The sequence below is a fragment of the Lepidochelys olivacea genome, assembly GCF_965140295.1.
Source record: "Lepidochelys olivacea isolate rLepOli2 genome assembly, chromosome: 4".
Classification (NCBI taxonomy): domain Eukaryota; kingdom Metazoa; phylum Chordata; order Testudines; family Cheloniidae; genus Lepidochelys; species Lepidochelys olivacea.
Window position 1 is genome coordinate 67,799,323 of NC_140414.1, and position 15,847 is coordinate 67,815,169.

At 36.4% G+C, this 15,847-nt stretch overlaps 1 protein-coding gene across 1 annotated transcript; it reads left to right on the forward strand.

The window, feature by feature from the left end:
- Nucleotides 1–981: 981 nt before the first annotated feature.
- On the forward strand, nucleotides 982–14,896 carry TDO2 (tryptophan 2,3-dioxygenase). Its single transcript, XM_084627427.1, has 12 exons — nucleotides 982–1,089; nucleotides 1,474–1,582; nucleotides 3,988–4,078; nucleotides 4,921–4,991; nucleotides 6,799–6,926; nucleotides 8,788–8,974; nucleotides 9,275–9,382; nucleotides 10,500–10,611; nucleotides 10,945–11,002; nucleotides 11,420–11,499; nucleotides 12,210–12,300; nucleotides 13,840–14,896. Exons 1-12 carry the CDS (start codon nucleotides 1,055–1,057, stop codon nucleotides 13,991–13,993), a joined length of 1,224 nt encoding a protein of 407 aa, XP_084483553.1. The 5' UTR covers nucleotides 982–1,054; the 3' UTR covers nucleotides 13,994–14,896.
- Nucleotides 14,897–15,847: the final 951 nt, after the last annotated feature.

Sequence of the window (15,847 nt, forward strand, 5' to 3'; positions counted from 1 at the left end):
CTAACCAATTTATTTGAGCATAAGCTTTCGTGAGCTACAGCTCACTTGCTGTAGCTCACGAAAGCTTATGCTCAAATAAATTGGTTAGTCTCTAAGGTGCCACAAGTACTCCTTTTCTTTTTGCAAATACAGACTAACACGGCTGTTACTCTGAAACCAACATTGATAATGTTTCTCTTGAAAATCCTGGCAACTTGGGGGCACAGAGGAGAAAGAACCATATCTCAGCTACTCCAGCATGTGTGTCCATTACTCCATTGTGGTTAAGTTGATGATTAAACAGAACTGAGTAACCATTGTCAACAAATATGCATGGGGTTTTTACATGGGAATATAGTTCAAGAGTTAAGAAACCCTAGTATATTTAAACCACTGGGGAGTTATCTGCCCTATGAGAATTTACATGGATATTTATTAATAAAATAATTGTTTTGCTTTTAATTGGAGAGACTGTGTAAGTAATCTTTTTAAAAAATATTATTTTGGAGTTAATTCCAGAAGGGGTTCAGGTCACCTTTGGGATATAGTCCATCTCTGCCCAACACAGACTTCACTCTTTTTTCATCAAAAGTGCCTTGAAATTTTGACTTAAGTGTTTAAAGATTACAGTCCTGTGTCAGTAATCCATGAGATTCAATATTTAGAGCCATATTCTGCCCTTGACTTATAAACAGAATTCCCATTGATTTGTTTTATTATTTGTATTAGCTTTGATCCCATACTATGTGCCTGACTGAAAATGACCAAGGTCAAAAGAACTTTAGTGAAAGCTGCTCAAAGTATGTGACATTTGACCAATATGAGCATTGCAACTCTTCTTGTTTTGGGTGACTCAACTAACAGAACAGCCAACAAAACAAATACTTACTGAGGTTTGTGTCAGGATAGCTTCTGTAATTATTACTGAATGACAGGGATGGGCAGATGGAGTAGTAGGGGATTGGCCTGTACACTAAGATCAGGTTACATAAAAGGCAGCTGCAGTAGGTTTGGTAATGTTCATAGACTATATCCCTGGGGAACATTGCTTAGCGAGTTATTGGATTCTGGAGTCATGAGTGGGTGCCCATTTTGGGGGAACAAATATCAGTGAGTATATTTCTCTATTTACTGCATAATGTCAGTTAACACGATAGATACAATGTGAATGGTAAGTGTAAAATTCAAAAGGAGGCTATTCATTAACTACCAAGGGTTAAATAATTATATAGACAACAGTGAATGAAGAGAGCTGGACTAAGAATTCTTTTGAGCATTGGCTATTGGGATATACTAGATATGAATGTACCTAGATACTATAGTGATGTGTGTGCTATAAAGGTTGAAGATAGATACATGCTGTTTATTTTGCTTATCATATATGTTTGCGAAATTGAGCCACCAAAGCAGATCAGTGCCTGAATTTTAGGCACAATTACTGCTCTGATATTTTTAGCTCTGTTATTTCCTTTTGTAATTTTCTTTTATTCCTAGATTTAATTTTAATAAACTGTCTTTGGAGGATGAGGAAGGAGAAGACAAGTCACAAGAAGGGCTGAATAAAGCCAGCAAAGGTGGACTTATCTATGGCGACTATCTACATGTAAGTGTGAGGACTGGATTATGTTACTGCCCTGATGCCTGTTACAATCTGAGATGTTGACATATGGCACTGTCCTTTCCCTCCCTTTGCCAGCGAAGGTCAACAATCAAGGCAAGTCCTTCTGATCACTGTTTCACTCCCAGCTCTAAGGATGTATCCACAGGCATCGGTATCTCTTGACATTTGAGTTAAACAAACATCTCCCACCCCAGATTCCATGACAGCTCACATACCTGTTAATGTTAATGGGACGCTTGGTTATTTTTTAACTTTTTGAGAAAACAAATTGGATTTTGTTGTTTAGATGGGAATTATTTTTAGTCCTGCAGCTAAATTGTGAATGGAGAAGGGTTGAAGTAGAGAGTTACACTGAGATGCATATAACACATCACCTTGATAAATCACAGCAAAGCAGAAGATTCATTATTTTAGCAGATGGTTACTCAGGGCAAACCTTCAGTATGCTCAGCAGGGGCTGTGCAGTTCCCATTAACCATTCTGCTTAAATTCCCTGAGCTGTAATCTGAAAAAAATACATCTAAGTGTCTGTAAAATGTCTTAAATTTAGCTCATGGACCCAGTTTTTTCATCAGTTGCACTGATGTAAACTGAAATAAATTAAGTTGCTCTAGTCTTATACAGAATTTGTCCCAATAGTTATATAGTTACATAATTACATTTAAAAAACAATGTCAACAGTCAGAAGTTAGAAAATTCCAGTAATAAGATTCCTGGGCAACTTTGATTCAGCACGCTTGTGTGTCTTCATACAATACGGTCTTTAATAAGATGATCACCATAGCATTTTTTCTACAGGACTTCTGCCTCATTGAAAATGAATTTCATTCAGATATTATTTATAGACTACATTAGCTATTTTCCTTTCCTATCCTTTCCTTATCATCTTTAATAAAAAGCAAATGAAAAAGCTGTTCAAATGGCTTTTTGAACTATACTGCCTGAAAGAACACATGAGTATCTAAAAGTCATTAGATGGCTAGATTTTGCCATTTTTCTTCATGTTAGAGATTAATAGATTTTAAGACCACAGGCAACCATTGTGATCAACTAATCTGGCCTCCTGCATAACTCAGGCAATTTCCCTGAATTAATTTCTGCTTCAAGTTCAAAAGTAGTGGTTGAACTAGAGCATATCTTTTAGAAAAACAGCCTATCTTGATTTTAAAACTTCCAGTGACGGAGAATCCACCACAACCCTTGGTAATTTGTTCCAATGGTTTAATTATCCTCCCTGTTGGAAAATTGTGCCGTATTTCTCATCTGAATTTGTTGAGCTTTAACTTCCAGCCATTGGATTTTGTTATAGTTTTGTCTGCAGGACTGAAGAGCTCTTTATTATCAAATTTCTGTTCTCTGTGTAGGTATTTAGAGTGTGATCAAATCACCCCTTAACATTCTCTTTGATAAACTAAATAGACTGAGTGTCTAGACTTCCAGTATCTCTCATAATTAGGGCTCTACCAAATTTGTGGTCCATTTTGGTCAATTTCACAGGCATAAGATTTTAAAAATCGTAAATGTCATGATTTCAGCTGTTTAAAACTGAAATTTCATGTTGTTGTAATTGTAGGGGTCCTGACCCAAAAAGGAGTGTGTGTGTGTGTGTGTGGGGGGTCTCAAGGTTATTGTAGGGGGGATTTGCAATACTGCTACCCTTACTTCTGTGCTGCTGTTGGCAGCGATGCTGTGCCTTCAGAGCTGGGCAGCTGGAGAGTGGCAGCTGCTGGCTAGGAGCCCCGCTCTGAAGGCAGAGCCACCAGCAGCAGCAATGCAGAAGTAAGGGTGGCATGGTATGGTATTGTCACCCTTGCTTCTGCACTGCTGCTGGCAGACCACTGCCTTCAAAGCTGGGTGCCTGGCTAACAGGCACTGCTCTCTGGCCACCCAGCTCTGAAGACAGTGCAGAAAGAAGGGTGGCAATACCGTGACCCCCCCTTCAATAACCTTGTAACGCCCCTTCAACTGCCTTTTGGATTAGGACCCCCAATATGAGAAACGCTGGTCTCCCCCATGAAATCTGTATAGTTTAGGGTGAAAGCACTTAAAAGACCAGATTTCACGGTCTATGACGTGTTTTTTATGGCCAAGAATTTGGTAGGGCCCTTCTCATAAGGTATGTTTTCCAAATAGTACTTTATTCTGCAAATAGCCCCACTGAGGGGGCAGAATCATATTTCTTTCATCTATCCCCAGTTGTAAACAACAGAAAAAATCAATGGATTTGCTCACTATTAAAATGTAGAATAAATAAAATGCAACTAAAGACCAGTATGTGGGGGGTTTGTTTTGTTTTGTTGTATTCACATAAATTCCCATCAGAAACATTTTGTCCAAAACCCAACAGTGGAGCTTTGAGATTATTACAAAAATTCTTTCTTTTAAAGCTGGACAAAATATTGAATGCTCAACAGCTGCAGAGTGAAAAAAAAGGAAACAAGATCCATGATGAGCATCTTTTCATTGTGACCCATCAAGGTAAGCTGCAGGACAGAAAAAGGTAGTTGTTTGGTGCAATCACACCATTTGTTTGTTTTGGAGTACAGAAGCTGTTCTGATTTTGGACACAGTTATAAATTCCTTCATGAATACCAGCTTTCTCTCCCATTTCTCTGCCAACACAGTATTTGTGTGTGTGTGTGTGTGTGTGAGAGAGAGAGAGAGAGAGAGTCCATAATCCATATTTGAAGAGTTTTAGTAGAGAATGAGAATATTCTTCAACATAATTAATTATATACATAAGAATGGAGATGGCTTAGTGACCTAAGCATCAGGTTTAGAACTCCTAGACTCCTCAGAACCATAGGTTCAATTGTGATGGAGCAGGTTCAGCCGTCTGAAATAGTAAAATGAGTACTATGCTGTTTACTGTATTTGGGTCTTTTTTAGATGACATGCTAAAACTGAGGTTCCATCTTTATCTTTTTGGACATTACACATCCCAGGGTGCTTTGTGTAAGAGCACTGGTTTGTCTTGATAGCCTGGCCAGGTTTTCCCCTCTGCCCAACTGTTGTTAAATTGCTATATGCCACCCTAGAGTTCCAAAAGTGAATATACTGTGATTAGTTCTGTTAACAGTCTCAGGTGCTAAATTATTTCATGCAACAATGGTCTGAAGAAGGGAGAGATTCTTTAAACAGCAGGTACATTTGTAAATCAGTATCTCTTACACCGCAAACACACGGAAATAGAACATTAATTTTAAATGAAGGTTTAACAATAAATTCGGAAATTAACCTCCGAATCTACTTGCTTAACTTCTTTCTACATACCAACAATGGCAATGAAATTAACACTAACAATGCCTTTCTCATTGTAGCTTATGAACTTTGGTTTAAGCAGATTCTGTGGGAACTGGACTCAGTTCGGGTGATCTTTCAGAATGGCCGTGTAAGTTATGTGCAAATATTTATCATATGAAAACCCAAGCCTCTTTCTGAAAGTTTGATTTTTACTATATCCACATATACCACAAAAATGAGATTTAAGGCTGAAATTCAGCTCTTTAGTGACACCACTTAGCCATTATGATAGTCCACATATTTTGATCTGTAAAATCATGCACTGCTCTGAGGACTGTATCTTCTAAAGTAACTGGCCTACACAGATCACTCTTCAGGAGCAATCACTTTGGCCATACTAGTCACAAGCTCTGGTGATGGTTATTTGTGTGGTATTTTACTGCCAAAAAAGTATGGCTAGGGGAAAAATTATATATAATATACTAGAGGTTTTCTTCCTATTTTATTTACCAGCAATTTATACACTGATGAATAATAAAAACAAGTATTTTGCATAAGTGAACCAGAAAATTCAGAGGTAAGGGACACTTTCAACATAAAAATAATAATTGTAAATGATTTTTTTAAAATATAAATTATTTAAAATTATTATTTTTATGTTGAAAGGGTCCCTTTCCTCTGAATTTTCTGGTTTGCTTATGCAAAATACGTAATGTTTTATTATTCATCAGTGTATAAATTGCTGGTAAATAAAATAGGAAAAAAATCCTCTGGTATTTGGATGTGATTTGATGAAACTGGAGAGGAATTATCAAATCAACAGCCGATGCTTATATGATGACACCTGGGGGAAAAAAAAGGTGAATATTTTGAGCTTTTATTAACACTGCCCTGAAGCAAAATTCTTTATACACTTATGAATTGTAATGACAAACTCTTGAGTTTCTTCTGATGTGTTGTCAATCAGAGATGGCTGGCTGTATGAGATTTTAATAATAAACTGATAGTTGTAAATGAAAATCCAGCACTTGTGGATGTTATAAAGATATATATGTTGTTTGGAAGTAGACCTGGTAGTAAAATGTGGAAAAAAAATGCAAAAAGTTTCATGAAAAATTAGTCGTCCCCCCCCCCTTTTTTTTACTGAAATTTAGTATGTTGATTATTTTCTGTTGAAATCTGAAATTCAGAAAATTTTAACCATCTCTAAAATGGGATACATTTCTCCATGAAAGTAATATTTTGTTGAAAAGTAATTAAAAATGTTGAAAAATTAAAATTCAGAAACCGGTGGGAGGATTATGAAAAAGATTAAAATGTAGCATTTTCATCCCTCCATTGATATTTCTTGGTCGTGCTCATTGACTGCCTCAGAAATCTCAAGAGGAATCCTGATCCCATTGAAGGCAATGGACGTGCTGACACAGAGTTGGCTTGGGAACGGCTCTGCAGTTCCTTCCCCACTCACTTCTCCTGTTTCTTCCTTTATTTCCCCCTTCTGCTTGCTAGCAAGCATCTTTTCAGCTGTGCCACGACTTTCTTAGCCACATTAGTGCTCCTGCTTCCTCTGGTCTGCTTCTCCATTGACTCTAATAGAATTACACTGTGGATGACTTTGGCCTAGACTTTCAACTCTTTCAGTAACTTTCTGAGTTAAAAACATGGGGAAAATAATTCCTTTATAACTGACCCAGTTAGAATGAGTAAGCAGCCAGACAAAAAGCCCTCACAGTTGATCTTTTAAGCATAAGCCTAAAAAGTATGATTTTAGTTATATGCAGGAGTCTACATTTAATACAAGACTTTGCTATTGATTTTGACATGGAATACACTGAGCTACTGCAGTGATGGATGAATAACACCCTAAAAGAGATTGATGGGTAGAACACAAAGGTATAAACGGCTTATCAGCTCATCATTCTCAATCTGGTCATAAGTATTTCTTTTCTAATAAGGTGAGAGATGAGAGAAACATGCTCAAGGTTGTTGCTCGAATGCACAGAATTTCAATGATCCTTAAATTACTTGTGGAGCAATTTTCAATTCTAGAAACTATGACTGCATTGGACTTCTTTGATTTCAGGTAAATATGATTTATTTTTTATTGATTAGCATCAGTGCTTATGTAACTGTCCTCACTAGAGCTAACAGTGTGGTTTGAATCCAGGACTTTCAGAGCAGAAAGCCTGAGCCTCTACCACTCAGCTGAAGAACTAAATCAATTAGGTCAGCACCATGAGTGTGTATTTGGGAGAGAAGCAGCTGTACTAGTAACCGATAAAGGTCATTAACAGTCTCTAACTTGATTGCAAGTCCAATGTATTGTGAGATTTTTAAACAGGTGTTTGTCTTAATTATTGGTATGTGACTTTGCTAGCTGAGATCACCATTACAAAACTAAAATAACAGTATGTAAATAATCAAACTGTCCTGTCATTTGGTAATGCCAAGCTAAGACTTAGCAATTTCCTTACATTTCTCACAGCCATAAGTTCTCTGCAACATTTTATGTCAATTCATAAACTTGTGTGGGCGAGAGAAACCCCGCTCCACATCTAGAGCATGAGCTAGATGTTTTAACCCATTGGTTCTGGGGCTTCACACATCTAAACTTCATAAGGTTTGCAGTGGTCCTGGATCACTGAAATATAATGTTTCAAAAGCCTGTGGAAGCAGCATGTTGCTGCCAGCTTTTTGCCACCAACCCTCCATCTCTCTTCACTTCCCCCTTTCCCACCAGGAATTTCTCCTCTCCATCTACCAATAGAAGCAGACAGTGGGGCCTGGAAGCCTGAATACCTCTTTCTGGCTGCTAGCCTGGCTTCTGGGACCCATCTGCCTGTCTCGCTTCCAGGAAAGAACTCCTAACTCTTTCACTCCCAAGCTCCACTGTTGCTGCATGCACCCCCATTCCTAGCTTTCCTGTGGTTTCCACTTGGGTCACCTGTGGCCATGTCATCCAACTCCCAGCCCTTCCTGGATCCTTTTGGCAACCTATATATTTGTTTCAGAGTAACAGCCATGTTAGTCTGTATTTGCAAAAAGGAGTACTGGGGGCACCTTAGAGACTAACCAATTTATTTGAGCATAAGCTTTCCTGAGCTACAGCTCATTTCTAATTCGCCCTATTACCACTTCATAATACTCCACAAAATATCATTCATGGCCCTTAAAGGTTGCCAGAATCCTTCTCTCCCATTTTTAAACTTAAAAAGAAAAGGGGGAGAGAGAGAAATAAGTGGATTAACCATCTATTTTGAGAGATCTTCCATTGCAATTTTCAGAAATGTATTATTGTATAATAAGCAATTATACAACCAAATCAATGACTTTCAATTCCATTATTATAATCATCTTATCCTTTATTTTTGAACCACTAAAACTGCCAAGGAATGGGAATCATGGCTATTCTTATTAATTAGTTCTTCCAACTTGCCAACATAGTTTAATTTTACATCAGTCCCACATAACAAAAAACTAGCCTGGGTGACACCGCTACCTTATCCTTTTGTCCAGAAAAAACCCCGAACAAAAAATTGTTCAGATCTATGAAATAATTTAAACACCAATAAACATATTATAGTTTGTTTATTTTAATTTTAATGATTTAAGACACCTTTCTTAATACCTGTTTGGCTGTGTATGTTTAGAAATAAATTAATATTCATGTTAAATTTCCTCCTGAATGTGTTTTTTTAAATATTGATTTCAATGTATAATTTGTTGTTATTTACTTAAAAATAAAGAAATCAGATTTTCATTGTGATACCTGGGTTGCAACAAAGGAGATGTCAATGTTGTAGTATATCAGAGAGTCTTATTTGAAATGCTTTTCATGTTAGAAATGTCTATGTAGGTTTTTTTTAGTTTTGGATAGGAAAACCACAAAATACCCTTATTATTGAAATAATATGTAATTGCTCTATCTTCTTCCATACCCAAAGAGATTACTTGAGCCCAGCATCAGGTTTTCAGAGCCTGCAGTTCCGCCTATTAGAGAATAAGATTGGTGTTCCGCAGAGTCTGAGAGTTCCTTATAACAGAAGGCATTACCGTGATAACTTCAAGGGACATGAGAATGAACTGCTGCTTAAATCAGAGCAGGAGCCAACACTTCTGCAATTAGTGGAGGTAAGTGTTTAAGTATAGACCTGCCCTATTTTAAATTAATATTCTTACCCTATTTATGGAAGGAGAAATTGCCTGAGAGAGAAATTCCCAGTTTCTCAATGGTATTTAGGCATTTTATTGAAATCAATGGGAGTGAGGTGCCTAAACACTTTTTGGGCTGAAGTAACTTGTTCAGGTCTACAGAGGGAGTCAATGTTAGATAGGATTAGAAGTGGGGAGTTTGCCTCCCAACTCTGGGGTCATTTAAGAGTAACTCATGATCTGTATCACCTATTTGTTGTATGTTCTTTTATTTTTAAGGCATGGCTGGAAAGAACACCAGGACTAGAACCAGAAGGATTTAATTTCTGGGGAAAATTTGAAGTGAATGTGTTAAAAGGTCTAGAAAAGGAACTGGCAATAGTTCAGGTAAATTATGTACCTTAGTCTCTCAACAAGCATAAGATATGTGATAAAAGAAGATCCTGCCATTTTAGTTAACATTTTAACCCAATCCTTGTTCCTTTCCCTTGGTTCATTCAGTCTTAAACAAACGTTGTTTTTAAGGAGCAATGGAACTATGCCCTTCTTTCAGGTATTTATGGGCCAGTTTATTATTTGACTTCAGAAATGTGTGCTATTTGAGTGATTTTTTGATTGCAAAAAACAGGGTTGAAATCCTGGCTCCAGTGAAGTCAATAAGAAGTTTGCCATTGACTTCACTAGGGTCAGAATTTCACCCCAGGCACTTGAGTCTGAAGATCAAAGTGCAACTCTTCTAAGAACAAGTCCATGGGAATCCGTATGGAAGGAAATGTTTGCATACACCATTGCGAGGTGGAACTGTGCTGTTTCACATTGCTTTACTAAATGGTACACATGGGTTTGACAAGAAGGGACTTCTACATACTGATATTGAACTTATTGAACTATATATGAATATTACCATGAGAAGAATGTTTTGCTTTTAAAAACAAATCATTTAGTTGCTCAAGAGGACAAAAAATATCTAGACGTGAGTGATTATGTATCTAACAAAATGCTCTCATGTGGTATTTTGAGGATTCATTTTTGGAAGTGAATTTCTTTAGGTCAAATCACATTTTTAATGAAAAAAAAATCCTATATTCAAAATCTGGGAAACTTTGACCAGTTCTAAGATTAATATCTTTCTAATTGTTGGGTTTCTTTTTCTTTCTTCATTCAAATGAAGAAACTATAAAATCAGATGTCTCAGAACTTAAGGACAGATTTTTAAAAAAATAACTAATTATGTAATTGTGTCCCCATCTTGTGCATGCATTGATCTTGACTGGGTATGAAAACTGGCTAACTAATGTAGAGATTTAGGTACATTTGTGCATGCACTGATTGTAATTTTTTTTTGTTTTGCATAGGCAATGGTATATCTGACTTGTTTGAAAATATGGTTTTTACACTAAATGTGTAAATTCATAGAAGTATGATGCTGAAAATTGCAACTGTATAATAAATCAAAAACTGTAGGCCTCTTCTAAAAATAACCATTTTGTTTTATATTTTAAAGGCCAAACAAGAGTCAGAGGAAAAAGAGGACCTACTGGCTGAACTTCAAAAACAAAAAGAGATACTTGTTTCATTATTTGATGAAAAACGCCATGAACATCTTCTTAGTAAAGGTAAGTTATGTTCACATCTGGAAAAAGATAGTTTAATAACAGTAACTGGACCCTTTGTGAAAAGAAGTTTAAAAATATAAGGAAGGAAGTTGTCTTAGAAAGTTACTTGTGATTCGCTTTTTTTTTTAATATTGAGTTTTATGATTTGGCAACTTTCGAGGTAATGATGGCATTCAGTATACAGCTACTTTTGAAGCAACTCTGATAGCTAAACACTATAATATATACTTTTTTCCTACCATATATTTTTGTATCCTTAGTTTATACTATAGTGGACTCTGGACATTTGCAGGAAAATTAACACAAAAACTAATAAAATCTGTAATTTTGCAGGAGAAAGACGACTCTCTTATAACGCATTGAAAGGAGCTTTAATGATCTACTTCTACAGGTACAGTAAGGCGATATTGCTGCAAGATTTAGTGGGAATTCTGACAGAAGGAAGAAGTCAAGGGTAGATGACGTATTATGCACCACAAATTGTGTATGTACACAATTTGCGATCCACTTATTATTGCAATTAATTGTTGAAAAGCTATTCTAAATCATATACTGTACTTTAGCAGGGTCCTTAAATTCTCCTAAGGACAAATTGCTATAAACATGGAACAAAATGCAACTCCTATTTTAGGAGGATGAAAGCACCTATTAGAATACTGATTTTTGTATTGGTAGAAGAAATTGAGGGGGAAAAATTACCAAAGTCAATGCTATGCACACTTGAAGTGGTACTTTGACAAACATGACATAAGAAAATATCAATAAGGTAATAAGAACTATCTTTGTGTCTTGTCTTTCATTTTTCAAGAGAGGAGCCTCGCTTTCAGGTTCCCTTTCAGCTTCTTACTTCTCTAATGGATATTGATGTACTCATGACCAAATGGAGATGTAAGTTTCCCCTTCTATTTTGTGGTAGTATCTCTTCTAGGTACAAGACTGTTTTTCCCTTTATTACTATAGTTGTAACTAAGGTGTGTTCAATTAGAATTCAAAAGACCTCTTTCCCCTTCTTATTCGAAAGACAATTGCTTTTGCTTTGATCTGGAGGGTAGGTGTGACACCTCCTTAGCTGTTGATGCATGTATATGGAACAGCCATTGCCTTCCTTTTGAAACTAAACCTATCCCCTCCATGCTGTGCCTAAAATTGGGGCAACGTCTTTTTATCTAAGGGAACTACTGTATGTTTCCCAGTTTCTCCCCACAGCTCATGACTCTTCTTTACCCCTTCTTTGCACTGTCTTACCCCCCATCTACAAAACAGGGTGAAATATGTTGCAATCTATGGGATGATAGTCAACAGTACTCCTTTGTCAGTATGCAACACGCTGAAGAGTGACGAGTTTACCTGGTGACCTAGTGAGTCACCCTCTCTGATCTTTATCTCTGATGTCCCAGGAAAATGGTCATAAGCATTCCCCTGAACCTGAGTACCTCACATATAACTATGATACAATACAACTTGCTATATGGCCAGCTTTAACTGGCATTTCAATGGTCAACATCATTGTAACCAAACCCTTGTTTGTATCCTAAAGCAGCAACTTAATATAAAAAGTAAGTTAGAAATGCCAAATTCTATTTATTTCTGTTGCTAAGACAACCATGTCTGCATGGTGCACAGAATGATTGGCAGCAAAGCTGGCACAGGAGGATCATCAGGCTACCAGTATTTGCGCTCAACAGTGAGGTAAGCATGAAGAAAAATTATTAAACTTCATAATATTATTCATTACCACTCCATAACCTGCATACAGTACATTACTTAATATGAATAATACTTTTCATTCAGTCATATCCAGGTAAAAAGTATTTTAGTATTCGTGAAAGGTTCCAGAAAAAAGAGCATAGGCCCAAAATTACTGAAAATAAGCAATTAGTATTACATAACCAGTGTCTACTGACACTTTGAACACTGGCGTCTTTATATAAATAGCTGGGTTTAAATAGCAGGAAGATAGTGACCTTTTATCTTAAAAAAGTTAAACTATTCTTTGAATTTAGGGACCGAACACTTGAATGTATGCTGGTAAAAGCTATTAGCTTTACTGTTTATAGCTTTTCAGTTCCTTTGTGTTTTGTCAGTCAACTTGTGAGAGAGAATTTTTTTCCAAGTGACAGGAGGGGATAGTCCATAAGTCAATGTAGTTATGAAGATTGATTTATTAAAATAATCGAGAGCGGGGGCGGGGAGTGTCTAATTAATCAGTTACAGTTATCATCCTTCAGAATTTTTGGTCTTCCCTGCTGTGCAAGGAACAGATGATCACGGATGTTGGCTCCATGTCTCACTGACCAATTCCCCAGCGCAGCACTTCAGATGGAAAAATAGCTTCCTGCCTGTTGCATCCATCATCACGGCAACTAAATTGGGCTGGAAGTTTCAGCTTCAACTAGCTCTTTCTCATTCTTGAATATGCACAGTTTCAGTCATTTAATATTTTCTTATATTCAGTCAGTTAGGCCACCTTAAAGCTTATATTTGTACCTCATACCTTGACAGTTGAGTTTTGTGCCTGGAGAGCAAAATGCAAAAAACACTTTGGATTGTTTGAAGCACACATGGAAACATCTCTTCATCTAGCTGGAATCTTTTAGTTTTGTTTTGGGTAGAAGGTATTATGCAACTAGTGGTTTCAAACACTCTTTGGCTTTTGGCAACTGCTCTAATATTGATTTAGCCCACTCCCCTGACATGATGTTTGAGATAAGATTTGTCTGTAATTTTCATCAGTCAAAGTAGAAATGCAGCAGGTTTGGGGTTTTAGTACAAATGTAACTTGGGGTAGGGTTACAAAAGGGTCTCAGGCTTTTCGGTGAACCTAAATTTCAAGTCTAAATCAGCTAATGACTGTGAGTAGAAAACATGAAAAAACATGGTTTTGACGTGATGGCAGTTTTGGTTGAGTTTCACTTTGTGGCTCATTTAAGAATGAAAAATCATGGAGATTGAAACCACATGAACCCAAATCAATCTTGTGTCATTCAGCTCTAGCCTGAATTGCCACACTTGGTGGAAAGAATCTGAAATCATTACTAGTAGATGTTTTCCATTAGAAGATCATGGGGGTTAGCTTGTGTAGTATATCATTCAAACACATTGGGAGTTCCCAGGGCCCTTTGTAATGTAATCTGTTAGATCTGAACCAAGATTAGGCTTTGTAGAGGCCAATTATGGCCTCTCCAGGCTACCATATTAAAGTTAATGCATCTGATTTTCTTTTTTCAGTGACAGGTACAAGGTGTTCGTAGATTTGTTCAACCTCTCAACATATTTGGTGCCAAGACACTGGATACCAAAGATGAACCCAACTATTCATAAATTCCTTTACACAGCAGAATATTGTGACAGCTCCTACTTTAGTAGTGATGATTCAGATTAAAGAACCTGCCATGGTGATCCATTTTAAAGAACTCTGAACGGTCATATGAACCAGTTCTGACCTTTTGTGAGGTCCCTTAAATTTATTAAATGTTACAAAGCATGTATATATATTTATGCAAGCCAGGGTGTAAGATTTAAAACATGTGATGGAATTCTGGACACATAAATAGTATGATTTAGAGATGATACTAACTACTAAATATTCATATTGAAGTATTTTTAGAACATTACAGAAATAAGAAGGCACAGTTTGCTGAAGGAAACAGTATATAGAGATATGACACTTAGCAATACTGGATCAGTTGAAATTCTGTTGTTAATGCTAGGGATTCATTTTGCTCAGTATCTTTAAAGAAATATTTCTTTCAGAGTAGCAGCCGTGTTAGTCTGTATCCGCAAAAAGAAAGGAGTCCTTGTGGCACCTTAGAGACTAACCAATTTACTTGAGCATAAGCTTTCGTGAGTGAGCTGTAGCTCACTTTGTTTTTTTAGAAATATTTGTTACCAAAAATCACAGAGGATTTCTAAAATTTCTTTTAAATAATCCAATTTACTTTTCTATATTTATGCTTATTTTTGCATTTCTGGCAGCTTGGACAATGAAAGTGGACTAATCAGTTTTACTTTTGTTTAGTTCATTTCTAGTCAATTTTCAGGTTTTCATGCACTAAAAAATGCTTTAGGATGATGAGGATTTACTTTTAAAATATGTCCCTCCTTAAATTTTAAAAAGACATTTTTATTGTACTGAGATTTTTATACAGCTAAAAAGTCTAAATATTGAGCCAAACTGGACCTGTCAGTGTCCCAAAATAATTTATATGAAAAGAGAAAAATCTTGATTCTTAGTGTCATAATAAAAATGTGTAATAATGCATAACTGTAAAAGAGTAACAAAATAAATATCTGATATTCTGTTAAATACTTAGTCTCCATACTTCATTTTTTCACTTCAAATAAATGGCTGTTAAAGCTCTTTATTTCTTTTCTTTTTTTTAAAAGGAATTTAGTTGTATAAAAATGGTTCCAGAATGAAGGCATTAGAAAGAGAAGTCCTTTTTTATTTATCCAAAGTACTGGTATAGCAAGGGTAGCAGTAATACAAAGTTCCATCAAACCGTTCTGCCAATTTGCCTCAAATCAGGACTAAAACATATTACCTTATAGGATGTGGAGACAGTAGGTATTCTTGTCCATTAAATCTTTGTATTTGAACACTACAACCTGTTGAGATTGAGGCATAAATTATCAGGTGAAGTTTTTAATACTCTTCATGCTTGTTCACTGAAAAATAGACTATCAATAGCAGTTAGATGGAAACAACTTTTAAACGTAAGACCCAAACACAAAAAAATCATTATTGCTCGTATCAGACCTCAGCTAGAACTTGTACTGATGCTATTCTTCCAATAAGTAATAAATGTTACTGCTTAATTGTCCTCACCAGTCTTTCATATCCAAGGAAAACTTCTCTTACAGCAAAGGGGCTTCATTAGAAAGCACAACAAATCCTGCATCTTGGCAGGGGGTTAGACTAGATGACCCTCGCGGTCCCTTCTAATCTCTGGTTCTATAATTCTATGAAAAAATAGAAAACTGTTCCAAATGGAAGCATTATACTTGGCGTCCTTTGTGTTTTAGTTTCTAAAGTCTGCCTTTCAGAAACTGGATGCCATAGTAACTGCCTGTAATTAGAACCCTTTTTGGTATCTCCACTGAGTGGCCTTACCTCACTGGTTTACAAAAGTGAAGTTGCAACCTCCCTCTTGCTAGCCTAAATACATGCATTGCTACCAACTCAATTTTGCTAGCAGAACAAGTTACCAGCAAGACAACTTAAAGAAACAGCACT